Source organism: Echinops telfairi, unplaced genomic scaffold (assembly GCF_000313985.2).
Source record: "Echinops telfairi isolate 266 unplaced genomic scaffold, ASM31398v2 ScPeMD7_23;HRSCAF=83, whole genome shotgun sequence".
In the NCBI taxonomy this organism is placed as follows: domain Eukaryota; kingdom Metazoa; phylum Chordata; class Mammalia; order Afrosoricida; family Tenrecidae; genus Echinops; species Echinops telfairi.
In genome coordinates, this window is record NW_022103920.1 from 57,182,121 (window position 1) to 57,198,832 (window position 16,712).

Consider the following 16,712-nt stretch of genomic DNA (forward strand, 5'->3'; position numbering starts at 1 on the left):
TGTGTTCTTAATACCAGGACTACCAGCACGCAGCCTGACGTTCACACAAGTCACCTAATGTCCTTTTTCATGACTTTATATAATGAATTGCCTGCACACAAGCTGTGACTTTGTTGCTGAAATCTCTCCCCTTCCATTGCTAACGCTTCATACTGTTATACTCCTTTGACCCTCATGAAAAATTAGCATGAGAACTATCTGGAACATTCTCCAGCTAAGCTGTACTTGATGGTCACAGACTTAATTGTTTTCCTCTTTTGCAATAATGGTTGGAATTACTTTTACAAAAAGTCCAGGGCTGCCTTTAAAGAGACACTGTTTTCACAATTGTTTAGGTCAGAACAAAGTCCTCCTCTTGTCTGTGTTACAGCCCTTTCAACCCTCTTACCTCAGTCTCCTGCCCACCCATCAATAATAAGGTCTTGTTTGTGTAGCTCTAGCTGTTGATGCTAGTAATGATTAGTGCTTCCAGAAATAGCCAATCATAGTTTACAGCCATGGTTTGCAACCTTCCTCATGCTGCGACGCTTTAATACAGTTCTTCATGTGATGGTGACCCCTCAACCATAAAATTATTTTCATTGCTACTTCATAACAGCAATGTTGCTATTGTTATGAATCAGGCCACCCCTGTAAAGAGTTGTTCGATCCCCAGAGGGGTCACAACCCACAGGTTGATAACCACTGGTTTAAAGGAAGGGTTGCATGATCCCTTTCCCGAACCCAGTGTTTCTGTGAGGAACACAAATACATGTATTTAACCCCAAAGTAGAAAGCAAAGCGGTGCATACAACACTCACTGTGTGGATGCTGCCCTCTGACGTCACAGGCCTGCCCCTCCTGATAAATGAACACGGAAGTAGCCGGAGCTCTGGAAGGCCTAATTGCCTGCTCGTCAGAGACCAAGGCAACACCACCCATTTCCTTACACGATATGTGCCATCCCTCCTTTCCTTTGCCAGCTTCCAACTTCATCCCTGCCCTTTCTAACGGGTTTGACGACCCGTGCCCACCCATCAGTGTGAAGCGGGGGTGCGGGCACTGGCTCTCCCCGACTGGGAGTCGCCCTGGGGAAGGAGAGCCGGTTAAGTTCTCCCACTGAACCCCTACATCCCTGCCCTGACCCAGCTGTCTTTGAGTGCCTTGGGAATTGCTCACCACTCACGTAGTCCTAGAAATGAAGTGGCTGCTGTGATGAGCCCCAGTTTCCAATGGAGGGAACGAAGGTTAAGTGAAGTTGTTCCTTGTTCAGCGTTACCTGGCTGGTAAGCAAGTCGTGTAGCAAAGGTGTGACCCCAAGGAATCCATCTTCAGGATCTGGGCTGCTGGCTCGTCAACTTCCTGGTGCTCCGCAGGGGCTTGAGGCTCATAGTCAATAGGTCACAGAATTGGAAAATGCCCAGTGAGGTGTGAACTAGAACTGCCCCGTTGGGCCTTGGCCAGACTAAGCATTGTGGTGGTCGATAGGAAAGTAGGCGAGGTGGACATTTGGACCCTAAAATGAAGGAGGAGGAGGAGGAGAAGCATAGGAAGGGCATTTTGGCAAAGGGGAAAAGAATAAATGACCTCATTAAAATGTTGAACTCCAGTGATGAGGACAAACAATAGAGAGTTTGAGCCTTCTAAGTACTTCTCCGGCTCCTTTGAATTATTGCGATGCTCGGAAGGGAGGATGTGGGAGAAGACTTGGCAGCATGAGAACTGTTAGGTGAAGAGCCAGGGTACTGGGAGGAAGGGCTCACCAAAGAGTCATGAGGGGCCCGTACATACTTCACTCCGTCCCATGAAGGGCCAGCTTAGCATTTTTAGCCCTCAGCCTGCTCGCCCAGCCTGGACTTGGTAAAACAAAGCGGATTAAACACATCTCATGCCATGCAGTCACGTTTGTTATAACACAGAGGTTGGTGCTGGGTGGCTCTGTAGCTGGGTTTGTTTTCACTGAAATAAAATCCCTGGCACATGACAATGGGGGAAAAATCCAGAGTTTCATAATATGCAGTGTACTGTTTTCTATAAGAATTTTGAGTGCTTTGGAAGTAACACGTCTGTCTCCACAATTTCCTGCTCTCCACTAGGTTCTTGGAACACCAAATGAGGACACGTGGCCTGGAGTCCATTCCTTACCACACTTTAAGCCAGGTACGTGCTGCCTCCTCCACTTGGTCCCACGTTGCCTACCGCCAGGAGAGACTATGCCAGTGTCCATGCACCCCCTCAGCCTAATTCAGTACCTCGGAGAAATTCCACTACTTTTGCAGTTCTGTCTTCTGGGTGTTTGTGGAGGGGCCCTCTGGCTTTCAGAATGTATTTGCTTAAAGAGAGAGTATTAGTCGCTGGGTGGCACCAACTATTAAGCACCAGGCTGCTAACCTAAACGTTGGCAGTTCAAGGCCACCCAGGGGCAGCTTGGAAGAAAGGCCTGGTGATCTGATTCCAGAGTAAGCAGCCAGTGAAAACCCACAGTGCTGCCAGACACACGCGGAGCCACCATGAGTCAGAGTCCACCTAATGGCAGCTGGCGTGTTTTGCCAGAGATAAATTCCCACCGTGTGTACTTTGTTTAATTTGACCAGCTAATCATGAGACAGCCTACGTAGACAAAAACAACGTTTCAGTTGGTATTAAAATATATCTGGGTGGCTTCTTACAGTAAAAGTTGGGAAAGTAGTAAACACGACAGAGAAAACATCGTTTTTTTCTTATTTCCCCCCTAAAACTAGTACTGAGAGAGAGGACCCCTGGTGATTTAGTGGTTGTGCATTGGGCTGAGATCCAGAAGGTTAGCAGTTTGAAACCATCTTCTGCACAGGAGAAAGATGAGGCTTTCTACTCCCGTAAAGAGTTATAGTCTCAGAAACTCAATGGGACAGTTATACGAGCCAGCATTGACTCAATGGCCGAGTTTGGTTTTTCCATTTTGAGGACTAAGAGTAAAATTAACTTGATGGCTGTGAACGTTGGTTGTATATGTGGTGTGTTTGTTTAGAGTGCCATGTGCTTCATAAACTTGAACTTAAAGAGCCAATATTCTGAGTGCCCTATTGTGGAGCATCCAGCCCTGTTTTTTTAAGGTCATCTTATTGGGGGCTCGTACAGCTCTGATAACAATCCATACACCAGTCGTATCAGACGTATTTGTACCTGTGTTGATGTCAAGCACCGATAACCCTAGAAAATGGAACACCCTAGAGCAGTGGTTCTCCACCTTCCGAAGGTCGTGACCCTTTCGTGTGGTCCTCGTGTTGTGGGGACCCCTCAGCCATAACATTATTTTCCTTGCTACTTCAAAACTGTAATTTTGCTACTGTTATGAATCAGACAACCCTGGTGAAAGGGCCGTTTGACCCCTAGAGCGGCCGCAACCCACTGGTGAGGACCACTGCCCTAGAGAAAAGGTGGAACTTTAAAAATAAGCTGTCATATTTTTCCTGGTCGGTAGGTGGCAGTCAGGAAACTTGCAGGTTTTGCGGCCGTGGTTTGCATCCTTAGGGCCTTAGGCCTGATAGAGACCTCCAAGTGCAGCAGGGCACACCACCCCCTCCGGTGCTGAGTGTCCTCTCAGTTGTTACGTTTAAGCCCATTAATTACAACTTAAAAAGAGGAGTCTCAAAACTAGACTGTTTTCTTTTTAGAGGAGGGCTGAAAGGTTTGGAATGGGAAATTTAATAAAATCGGTAGAATGAGTTCTTATAAAATGGTTCTCTTGTTGATGGTTTCTCTCGCTTGTGGTTACAAAAAATAGATTATGAAATGCAGAGACACACCATAAAATTACTGAAAGGGATTTTATGGATGGCCTAACAGTCCATTATTCTGTGAGGGAAGTGGGTTGGGAATAATTTCTGAATAATTCCTGTGAGGGGTGCCAAGCAGATTCTTTTTTGCCCTTCCTCCCCTTTGGGGGGGGCGATCAGAATAAATTATCAATCTCAAAGAATGACTGAGTCGGGAAGCTATTTTTACTCCTAATATTTTTTCATCAGGAAGTTTACAGTGTGTGGGGAATTCTTTTATCTTCCTCAGCTTCCCAAAAGACCCTTTGTACTTTTGCTGAAAATTCTCAATGACTTCTATGTCCTCGAAGACTATAGAAGCATCACTGTATGGAGCTTTTTGTCGTTGCCGTTGTTTTAAACCAAGCAAGAGGCATCTTTTAACTGATCTTCTTGTTCCAAATGGAATCTAAGTGAAAATACAGTGCTCTGTAAATGTGCCAAGTGTGGGCTGTTTAATATGATTAGTTCTCCTGTGTTCGGATCTTAAATCCTAGGGAAGCAGAAAGAAGAAAAGGTAGAAAGATTTTAAATGAACACAGTTAGATGCAGAAAGGAGCAACTAAGAGAGGCATTGAGTCCGCCAAGTCTCTGCACCAGAAAGCATGGAATGCCTTGTTTGTTTTAGTGTAAATAGAATTTATCTCCACCAGCAATGTAAAAAAGTACTTATGGGTGTCTTCTGGAAAGTATTATCATGCAGTGAGTGGTGAGCTTCGTGAACTCAGGGATGGTCCATGTTTGGGTGTTCAGTCAGTGTTTGATGTTCTGAATTAAACATTATTTGTGGGAAACTATTTATGTGATTCTACTTATTGATCCTATGCATAAGTACTACTTTTATATATGTATCATGCATAAATGATCACGGAGGACCAAAAGAATATCGCACTGATAGGACGCAAGCATGGATGCTGACATGTCAGAAAGGCATTCTTGGCATGGCTTTTGTGGTTTGTGGAGAAGGCAGGTTTGGTAAGTGCTTCCTGAGCTGGCTAGGGAACAGTCAGGGGGAGACTAGGTGATACACTCAGGTCCAGGAAGCACATTTATGAGTGCCCCACTTACCAGACCACCCAGAAGAGTCTTACTCTCTTTCTCTACGGACCACGTACTCCAGAGAAAGAAAATAAGCATCCCCCGAGGAGGAAAACCAGCAGTGCTAATCAAGAAGAATCGAGTCTTCTTGATGGTGCCTTGGAAGAAAGCCCTGGCAAACAATCAGCCATTGAAACCACAAACTACACAGTTCTGCTCTGACTCGCCCGGGGTCTCCGTGAGTTGGACCTGGCTTGGCAGTCATTGGCTGACGCTGACCTGTCCTCAACCCCACTCTTCACCTCCTTATTGTACCTCAGTGGGTGTGTTAGGAAGGCTGCTGAGGGGAAAGGAAAGAAAAAGGTTGGTACCATGAAGACATCATCGAATTTTTAAATAGATAATAACTTTATGCTCTGCCAGAAATATACAGAAGGGTCATCCTGACTGTCTCTCCAGCCCTGTCCCTTAGGCGCGTATTCTGGTAGCACTGCCTCCTTCACCAGGAGCCTCGTACTATATTCGTTTCTAATATTTCTTTCCTTTCTTGAAATGTAAGGAATTATAAATATTTAATTTCCTTAACACAATACATGTTTTATGTCTTGATCTGCTTTCCCTCAAAGAATTGGTGAAAACAAGGCTCTGTGAATTTATTAAATACCAGTTGAGATGTTTCAACAAACAGATGCAATGCTAGGAGCACTTGCATGTCTATGCCAAGAAGCTCGAAAGACAGCTACCTGATCAGCCAACTGGAAGAGATCCATATCTATGACCATCCCAGAGAGAAGTAGTCCAACAGAATAAAGACATTATCAAACAGCATCATTAATATCACACGAGAGTGAACTTTTACTGAACTTATTTTAAAAGGGAATGCAGTGGTGCACCAATAAGTAGCTGCCAGAAATGCAAGTCGAATTCAGAAGAGGACACGACTTGCAGGCCCTCAGTGCTGATGTCATAGGCGTCTGACTGAGAGGAAGGAATGCCAGATGAACATTTGCTTGTGTTTTATTGCTTGTGCAAAGGCATTAAACTGTTTATCATAATAAAAGTCTTGGGGAATTTTGCAAAGAGCCAGAAACCCAGAACAATTAATTGTGTTTATACCAAACCTGTACACTAACGAAGAGGTAGTTCAAACAGAACAAGGGGTTACTGAATTATTTAAAATCCAGAAAGATGTGTGTCAGGACCGTATCCTTTCGTCATACTACTCATTCTGTGCACTAAGCAAATAATCAGATTCTCAGCCATATGAAAAAGCACATAGTACCAGAATTGGAGGAGGGCTCATTAACAACCTGCAATATATAGACAACCTTGTTTTCTGGAAAGAAAGAAGCTTGAAGCACTTACTGGAGAAGATAAAAGATTACAGCCTTCAGTATGGATAAAAACTCAACGTAAAGAAATAAAAAGTCCTCACAACTGGACCAAGAAACGACATCACGATAAAATGGAGGGAGGTTCGTGATGTCGAGAACTTCATTGTACTTGGATCCACGATCAACGGTCACGGAAGCAGCAGTTACCCAATCAAATGATGCATCGCATTGAGCACATCTTCTGCAAAAGACCTCTTTTCAGTGAAGAACAAGAATGGCTTTGAGAGCTAACGCGTGTCTGACCCAAGCCTAGGATATTCAGCCACCTTAGATGCATGTGAAAGCTGAGTGATGAGTCAAGGACATAGAAAAATGAATGCATTTGAATTATGGTGTTGGCAAAGAAAATTAAATATGCCATGGACTGCCAGAAGAATGAACAAGTCTGTCTCGAAAGAAGTACAGCCAGAACTCCTGCTCCTTAGAAGTCAAGATGGCAAAACTTTGTCTCTTATACTTTGGACTGTTGTCAGGAGACACCAGTCCCTGGGAAAGGACGTCCTTCTTGGGAAACTCGACGGTTAGCACAGAAGAGGAAGCCCTTCACGGACGTAGATTGACACAGTGGCTGCAGCAGTGGCTCCAAACCTGAGAACCCTTGTGAGGATGGCCCAGGACTGACCGGGCGGTGTTTCATACTGTCGTATGTAGAGTAAGAAACACTGAGCAGGGTGCCCTTCTGTTGCATGAACATCAGAGACAGCAGGTGCTGAGGCAGATCATGCAGGGCCCTGCGGGCCTCGAAGAGGTTTTTGCTATTGACTGAACAAAATGGGAAGTGCTAGATGGCGGCATTTGATCAAGGTTCCATTTCCACAAGCTCCCTCTGGCCGTGTGCTGAGAGCCATGGGCCAGGGCAGAAGCAAGGAAAGCAGTTGAGAGGCTATAAGAAGAGTCAAGGGAAGTGCTTCTCAACCTTCCTAATGCCGCGACCCTTTAATACAGTTCCTCGTGTTGTGGTGACCTCCAACCATAAAATTATTTGCATTGCTACTTCATCACCATAAGTTTGCTACTGTTATGAATTGGGTGACCCCTGTGAAATGGTCGTTGGACTCCCAAAGGGGTCGTGACCCACGGGTTGAGAACTCTTAGTCTAAAGAGAAATGATTACATGTGCCACAAATAAAATAATCAGGCCTGCGCACCTTCTCCGTTTCAGTTTTCAGAACTCTCCATGACTTTCACTTGGAAAGTACAACAAAACTGGAGACACATTAAAAATACATATATATTTTAAAAATATTTAAGGAACATTTAGATAAAATCTAGGTTTCGCTATTATAATGATTAGTTTAGTGTTTAGGCTATACATGAGGGGACTTCACAAGTTCTTGGAAACAACCCCTTGTCTTTTAATTCCATTTTCCCACCAACATTTTTGAAGGTCCCCGTGTAGTCTCTTCTGCATTTAAGTCTATGTTAGCACAAAATTCCTTAACCTCAGCTTATTCCCATGGCAACCAGGCAGATGTGGCAGGCCAGGGCTTCCTAAAATATACATGCATTTACATACTTGTGTGTGTCTGATTGTCTTACACATAAGATGGAAGCTAACTTTCCATCATTTGTTCCTATTTAAATTTCCTTCCAAAGAAGTGTCTGTTTCTGCTTTGAATGCGATTGATTTTCTCTTTTCTTTTTCTTTACTATAGGATCATGGTTTATGACGTTTTAAAAGTAGAATTTTTTCCCCCTTGGTCTCTTTCTAAAATAGCCCTCTTTTCTTTCCACTTAGCTCCTGTAAGATCAAAGGTGTCGCATGTGACACTTGAGCAAAACTCCCCTTGTATCCAATCAGGGCTGTGACGTCAGTGAGGGTGTCACTGCCCGTCCGAATTCCTTATAAATGCGGGCTGAGCACACAGCATGAAGGAGATGGTCCCATCACTACATGACTGCCAAACCACTAGGAGTCATGGCCCAGCCAAAGAGACGCATAGTGTTGTTGACACAGTTCACCCTGTAACAGCTGCACAGGCCTGGGGACTTTTGCTGGGAGTGCAGTGGGGCTGGATGGCGCCATAACTGCCTGGGTAAATCGGACCTTTGACCAGAAGCAGGTCGAGAAGCATGGAGCGCGGCCTTCTCCTTGGGGGCCTCTCTACGCCCTCAGAGGTCAAACGACTTCCGACGGTGGAAGTAGAACGCGGATTTCTTGAGTCTCAGTTCAGTGCTCTTTGCTCCAGCAGAAGATGTCATGGGGATACTGCTACAGTGTATGTTTCCTAGTTTCTCACTGACCGTCTCTTAAAGAACACGTTATTAACAATTAGTCTCTGAAGAAAATATTAGAAAAGTAGAGATATGATCTTGGTGTGGTAAAATGACGTACCATGGATATCATTGTGCTTTGTGATTTGGCTCCAAAATAACATGTAGTCTCCGTGTGTTGTACTTCCATTCATAAATTCTTACACAAAAAAAGGACACTCTGTTCAATGACCTTATCATTCCAGAGCTCAAAGGGAAATTAAGAGAGTGAGAGAAAATGTTACCAGACCAGAAGCAATTGGAAGTAATAAAACTTACAATGAAATAATTATATTTTCCAACATCAAGCAAGAGAACAGAGCTTTTCTAACGTGATTTTCGAACGCTCTGAACATCACAAATGGTTAATCTCACAATTACTAGCCAAAAGGTTGGTGGGTGGTGCAGAATCACCATAGGCACCTTGAAGGACAAGCCTAGTGATCTGCTTCTGAAAGGTCACGACCTGGAGAACCCCTCGGAGCCGCTCTCCTCTGCACCTGTGGCGACCTTGTGCGTGGTCATGAACTCCTGGCAGTTGACAGCACCGACAAAAACTGTGCCTGGGGAGAAGGGAGCCTGTGGACGTTGTTTGGATTAGTAAAAGTTTAATGATGGTGATTTTGTTTTAATGAATGAAGAAGTAGAGAATGATTTTGCACTAGGGCCAGCATACTGACTGGCAGTATTTTAAGTATCCTGTGCTCAAAACTAGTCCTGCGCACACATTGGTATTAAAGGCAACGTTTAAATATGGACGTTGTTGTTGTAAGGCTTTGTTCCAAGGTTAATAACAACAAAAAACCTCTATTCAAGTTTCTGCCTTATTCACAGGTCTTATCGAGGGCCCCAGATTTAAATAAATTCATACTTTTTCATTTCAGAGCGAGAAGCATAGTCTATGAATAGAATGTTATACTCATCTATTAGGATAACTTTTGAGTAATTATAATTTTGTTAGCCTAATCTTAACCCCCTCACTCACCTGCTAACTTCTCTGTCAGTTTGTTCCTCTGGTGCTGGAAGCTATATCATTAATATTTCAAATACCAGCCACATTAACTCCTGGTGAACAGGTTCCAGTGGAACTTTTAGGTAAGACTAAACTATGAAGAAGGATGAGGTAGTTCACTTGTGGGAAGTTGGCCACAGAAATCCCTAGGAAGAGCAAAGGCACAGTGTCTGATAGAGTGCCTGAAGCCGAGCCCCGCGGTTAGAAGGCACTCTAAATACCACTGGGAAAGAGCTCCTGTCTCAGCGTCGGTCTAGCAGGAGGAGCAAGGAATGGATACAGTAAAGCTTTTGAGACCCCCCTTTGCACCGGTGGGGGACAGCCCAAATGAGAAGAAACTGCTGCACACGCCCATTAAGAATTGGAACATGGAATGTACAAGGTATGAAAATAGGAACATTGGAAATTGTGAAAAATTAAATGGAACATGTACAGATTGATATTCTAGGCATGAATGAGCTCAAATGGGCTATTTTGAATAGAACGATCACATGATTTATTGTGCTGCTAATGACAAATTCAGGAAGAATGGCTTCACAATCAGCAAGCTCCCTCCTGTAGTTCATTACTGTTTGTGATAGGATAATATCTATATGCCTGCGAGGAAGACCAATTAGTACAGCTATTATCCACGTTTGCACACTGACCACTAAAGTCAATGATAAAGGAATTGAAGAATGCTGCAAATGCATTCAAGTTGAAATTGATCAGTTGAGCAGGATGCATTGATAATCACTGGTGAAGGGAGTGAGCAAGTTGGAAACAGAGAAAGGGTCAACTCACTCACCGCCCTGGAGTCAGTTCTGAGTCATGGCAGCCCTACAGGGCAGGGTGATAGCTGCCCATATGGGCTTCCAAGATTGTAAAGCTTTACAGAAGTACAAAACCTCCTCTCTTTCCTGTGGAGTGGCTGGTGGTTTCTGCATGCTGACTTCTCTGTTAACAGCTCCCTGCTTAGCCAATGTTGATCAATAATAGGACTTCCAAGAGGAAGGATCCGTAGCTGGGAAATACAGGCTTGGTAATAGAAACGAACCTGGAGATCTCGTGGTAGAATTTTGTGAGACAAACTACTTCTTCATTGCACATACCCTTTTTCAACAACCTAAAATTTGACAGTGTATGTAGACCTCACTAGATGGAATTGATTACATCTGTGAAAGAGACACACGGAAGCTCAATTGCACCCCAAACAAGGCCAGGGGCTGACGGGAATATATTCTTCAATTGTGCATATTTAAGTTCAGGTAGAAGCTGAAGAGAATCGAAGCAAGTCTGTCAGAACAATAATTGACTCAGTATATTCACCTGAATTGAGAATAATTTAAGAACAGATTTGAGGGATGGAGCACTCCTGGCCAAAGAGCAGGCGGGCTGTGGGTTGACAGCAAGGACATCCTGTTTGAAGAAAGCTAGCAGTCATTAAAAAGACAGGCAGGGAAAAAATGTCTAAAGTGGTTGTCAGAAGAGGCTCTGAAACTGGCTCTTGAATGTTGAGTAGCTAAAGTGAATGGAAGAAATGATTCAATACAAAGTTGAGCAGAAAATTTCCAAAGGTGACTCCAGAAAACAGCTGCTTTGTCTTCAAACCTAGAGCTACATCTCGAGAAAAAAACGCTTTCGTTTCGAAAATTAGAATTTCTACCACCTAAGTATGACCAAATGAGCATTTTTAAGCCCTTTAAGCCCATGTTTCCACTAATTTGTCATTCCAAACCCTTCTTTCCCCGGAGTTGTTTATTCCCAGATAGATCACTAGTATTTAGTACCTATGACGGCAGCCGCCCCGTGTCGCTGCTTGCAGACCGGAAGAAGCGTGAATCATTAGCCTTTGTTCACACTCCTGGCTTTTTTGGGGTCTTTCTGAGGGTGGCCTTAGGAGAGGAGGGCCTTCATGCCATCATATTGTCAATCACGTATACACTCACATCCACATCATCTGGTCACAGAGTACGCATGTGGCCAGAGGAGGCCTACGATGGCAGAGCCGTCTTCCTTACGGGACTACAGCCAGCATGCCTGCCCCGTACCTCTTACAGAACCGAGGAAACTTGTTTCTGCCTTCTCATTAATTTTAGTTTACGTATGCTCTACTTGTGTGGAGATCTGATAAAAATGTCATAAATGATGCAAATGCTTTAAAACTGGCCTAGAGCAACAGAATAACATGTTTACCATTTATGTCTTTCCTATCTACTATTTGCTTTCTCACTTTCTCTCTTTTATGCTCTTCCTCAGAAATTTTTTTAATTACTTAATTTTTTAGATGTTTATTATCACCTGTAAGGGGGATGGGCTAGGTCTAACTCCACAGAGTATAGAAGTTTGATGAGTCTAACGATAGATTTCTTAAATTATTATGAAAATGTGTGGCTCTTCACATTGGAGTGTTGCAGGCCCCGTCAGTTGGCGTGACTCAAGGTGTAGGACATGGTGATGTTTCTTCCTCCATCCTCCGCCAACCCCAAGGTCATGTTTGATTTTCCTGCTCCCACAAATCAATGCCAGTTAGTACGTGTATGGAATATGTTAGTGTTATAGAGAAGATGACGTAAAGAACTGAACAAGATAGAAAGAAGGTCGCTGTCTCCCGTGCATCTGATGGTGGCCATTGGGCTGGCAGGTCGCAGGTGGTGATGGGTTGGGAAGAAAATGCTCAAGTTGAGAGCCTGTGTTTCGGGCAGCAGATACTTCAGGTAAAACTCAGAGCTGGGATTCTTCTTGAGTGCCCGCTCGGTGCCAGGCCACAGAGTCAGCAGACAGACGGAACCCGTTTCCTTCCTGAGCCTCTGTGCTGGAGGGGAGCCGAGGGGGAACAGGTACAGCTTACCCTGGGGCTGGAGTGCCACAAGCAGCCCTCGGTGGTTCCGAGAGGCAGACCCTGGGAGGCCAAATTAAGAAGTGAGGGTTTTTACTTGAAGGGCGAGAGGAACCAGTGGAAGATTTTGAGGAAGGGAGCAAATTGGTGTTTATGTTTTCAAAAGAACCTACTGGCTACAAAAAGCCACAGACCTATCTGAGAGATGGAACGTGATTTCATCGCAAGTGTGGACTCCTTGATGGGCAGCTCTTGTCTGGAGCGCCAGGTTGAGACGGGTGCATAATAAAAGACAAGTCCTACGTCAGTTAGAAGTCACACACACACCTGTTAGTGATGCCCTGCTATGACCTCTGGGGTCCATAGCTAAGCAAAGATCTGTGTCAGTTAAATCAAAGATAGGGCCAGTGCTATTAAATAAAAACAAATTAAGACCAGAAGTCCTAATCTCCACTCAAAAATGTAAAATGATGTGTTAAGCAGACATACGGATGACTGGGAGAGACTATGTAAGAATTGCAGAAAACAATTTTATCTTACTGGCTTGTTCTGTATCAATTTGAAGAATTTCCCATTTATTTTCACTAGAAGGTATCCTTAATGACGGAGACTAGCAAGTCTCTAGAAAATTGCCAGAGAAATGTTAATGAAATTAACTTTCCAATAAGAAGTGAAATTATTCTGATTGAAACTTAAATTTTAAAAATTAAATAACCTGATGTCTCCACTGCTGCCCTCTGGAATTTGGTGAATCCCAGTTTTGGAGTTAACCCACACCTCAATGTCAGTCATCAAATAACCATTTCTACATAGTTTCAGAGTGTCTTCCCAGCTTCCTCAAAGGATTAAATACTTGCATACAGCTCACTTTGTGTGATTTGGTTAGCAAATGTATTTCAGGATAGAATTAAAATGGAATGGAGATTGGAATTAAGACTTGGATAACTTTTAGGTACTGCAAGAACTTTTCCTTCCATTACAAGAGAACATGTCATCCACCTCATAACAATGGCTTTACCATCCACTTGCCCTAGGTTCCATTGCTTTCTTTAATTTGTACCTTGATGTTTTATAAAGTACAGAAAATGTGTAACTAGATATCTGTGCCAAAAGTCCTCCATAGCTCCTGAACCTGAACTTTGGACCACTTTCCCAAGATGAAAAAATAAAATAAAACAAAACAAACAAAAAATACCCCGAATTCTCGGAAGGGGAATGGAAAGGTGGGAAGTTTGAATCTACAATAAGAAAGTTTCGTCTCTATAGAGAAGTTCGATGGCCACAGTACCTTGAGCAGGAAACTCTCCAGGGAAGGAGGGGGCTCCTCAAGGCCACCGCGTAGCCATGAAAATGTGCAGGGCTTGAGCAGTGATTCTATACCGCTGTAGGAAATTCATAACCACCTAGGGAATAAAGCCAAGGGGAAGATGGGGGTTGGGGGGGGGAACCAACAACTATTTCTCACATCAGTCCCTGTAGACACCGAAAGAACAGAAAACAGCACATGCTCAATAATCTTGGAGTTCGTGTGAATTGTTCAGCTTTTGAAAACTCAGAGAAATACAGAGTAGCGTGGTGGCAGCAATTTCCAGTACTAATCGGCTGGCACGATTTTATGTGCTGGTAGTGATGCCACTTGGAGCTGTTTCACTCATTATTTATTTACTCTATGTCTTCACGCGTATTAGCGATCTGTTACTATTTATTTACTATTTATTTGTGATATGTCTTCACGCGTATTAGCAGTCTTTGATGGTGCACCGGGTAAACACTTGGCTGGTACCAAACCCACCAGCAGCTCCAGGGAAGAGAGATTAGAAGTGGCAGTGTGCTTCCCAAAAGATGACAGGCCTTGAAAAGCCATTGGAGCATTTCTGCCGTCTCCTAGCATTGCTTTGAGTTGGAATTGACTTGATGGCCAGGGGCTTAACTTTTTCTTTTTCAGTATTTCACATGAGCTCAGGGCAGGCAGACAGGAAGGATGGCACTATCTTCATTTGCAGATGAAGCCAACCTGACTCTGATGGAAAGAGGGATACCTACGTCAGAGGAGCACAGACCAGCACCTGCATGGAGCAGTCAGCCCGGCCAAGGTCTTGACCACATAAACCACCCAGCTACTGTCAGACAACAATCAGTGTCGTGCCGCTCATCCATGGTGCTGCTGATCTTGTGGGTCCTGTGGGCTGGATGGACTTCGAGAGGCAGGTTGGGGTCAGCTCTGATCCACCTATCGCTTATGCTCCCTGGATGGCAGCTACCAAAGGGCTCGTAGCAAAAGGCAGGAAGAAACACAAGCGAATATTTCCACAGGCACATTTCAAGCACCTGTTTATGTCACTAACACTTGCTGACCTATTGTTCACACAAAATATCAGCAGGACAGAGAAATATCTCCCTCTTAAGAAGGTCGGACCACCACTTATCTGTCATTGTGTCCAACTGCGGTGGCTTGTGTGTGGCTGTGATGCTGGAGCCTGTGTCACTGGTATTTCAAATGCCAGCGGGGCCACCCAGGTGAGCGGGTTCAGCGAGCTTCCAGACTGAGAATAGACAAAGAAACAGAACCCTATCAGAGACAGTGCTGGCGGGTGGGCCCTGGAAATGTGACTGAGGAGGAGCGGATTCCTCGGAGGGGAGTTGACTGTGGTCGGGTGAGTCCAGTAAAGCCTATCAGAGTGAAGTCTTCAGGATCTTCGTGTGCTGATGAAGAGGACCCAAGGTAAAGAGAAGCCACTGCGAAAAAGCTTCTAATGATTGAGATGTGCGGAGTATGAATTTAGGAACATTGGAAGGGGTCGTCAATGAAATGGAATGCATAAAGATAGGTATGCTAGGCATTAGGGAGTGAAAATGGACTAGGATGGCTATTTTGAATCAGAAAATCAAATGATTGACTGTGCCGGGAATAATGCAATCAAGAGGAATGGCGTGACATTCATTGTCAGAATGGATCTTACTAAATTTACCTTGAAGTACAATGCGATCTAGGATCAGATTATATCTATCCACCTTGAAGGAAATCCAATAAATAAAATTATTGCTCAAATTTGTGCACCAACCACAAACACTAGTGATGAAGAATTCTACAAATGACTTCAGTCTGAAATTGATTAAACATGCAATCAAGAGGCATTGATAGTTACTGTTGGTCAGAATGCGAAAGTTGGAAACAGAGGAAGGAATAGTAGTTGGAAAATGCAGACTTGATACAAATGAAGCTGGAGATCGTATGACAGAATTTTGCAAACCCACCTGCTTGTTTATAGCAAATACCTTTTTCTATTAACACAAAAGGTGACTATGCATATGGACTTCCCAGATGGAATACAACAGAAATCAAACAGACTATATCTGTGGGAAGATATGATGGAGAAGCTTACTATCAGCAGCTAAAACCAGACGTGGGGCTGGCTGTGGAACAGACAATCAATTGCTCACTTGTAAGTTCAGGATAAAGCTGAAGAATATTAAAACAAGTCCACAGAAGCAAAAAAAAAAACAAAAAAACAAAAAACCAACCCTGAGTGTATCCCACCTTAATTTCAAGAACAAGAACAGATTTAATTCATTGAACACTAATGACAGAGACCTTGTGAGCTTTGAGAGGATATCAAGACCATTTGTGAAGGAAAAGGCCATTAAAAAGACAGGAAAGAGAAAAGATCAAAGTGGATGTCAGAAGAGACTATGAAATTTGCTATGAATTGTAGAGTAGCTAAAGCAAATGGAAGAAAGGTTGAAGTCAAGAAGTTGAATAGAAAATTTCAAAGGACAGCTCGAGAAGACATAACCATGTATTATAACAAAATGTACGAGGACCTCTGAAATGGAATGAACTCAAGAAAAAAACTCAATCCTCAAATTGCAACTTTAAAAGATTCTAGAGGCAAAATTTTGACTGATGCAGGAAGCATCAAGAGAAGTTGGAAAGAATACAGTCACTGTACCAGAAAGAGCCAGTGGTGAGTCCACCATTTGAGGAGGTGGCTTATGAGCAAGAACCAATGGTGCTGAAGGAAGAAGTTCAAGCTGCACTGAATGCATTAGCCGAAAACGAAACTCTAGCAATTGACAGGATACCCATTGAAATGTTTCGGAAAGCTGAAGAAGCACTGAAAGCACTCACTCTTCTATGCCAGGAAATTTGGAAGACAGCTACCTGGCCCACTGACTGGAAGAGATATCCATTCCAAAGAAAGGTGACCCAATAGAATGCTCTAACTGTACAATGATATTATTGGGGGAAAGGGAAAAAATTATTATTTTGTCATCCAACATCTCCCTTCACCCACTTTTCTGTTGTCCATTCCCCAGGGAGAAGGTTATATGTAGATCCTTGTAATCAGTTCCCCTGCAGGGGTCCTGAAGGGATCATCTGTCCTGGATTCCCTGTGTTTCCACTTCCTATCTGTACCAGTGTA

At 43.7% G+C, this 16,712-nt stretch overlaps 1 protein-coding gene across 3 annotated transcripts in view; it reads left to right on the forward strand.

The window, feature by feature from the left end:
- The window catches only part of CDK14 (cyclin dependent kinase 14), a 658,689-nt gene that overhangs the window by 489,738 nt on the left and 152,239 nt on the right, over positions 1-16,712 (forward strand). For all 3 annotated transcript variants that reach the window (XM_013004655.2, XM_045288804.1, XM_045288805.1), the window contains one exon: positions 2,076-2,139. In XM_013004655.2, the coding sequence (XP_012860109.1) occupies positions 2,076-2,139 (64 nt within the window). The remainder of the gene's footprint in view (positions 1-2,075; positions 2,140-16,712) is intronic.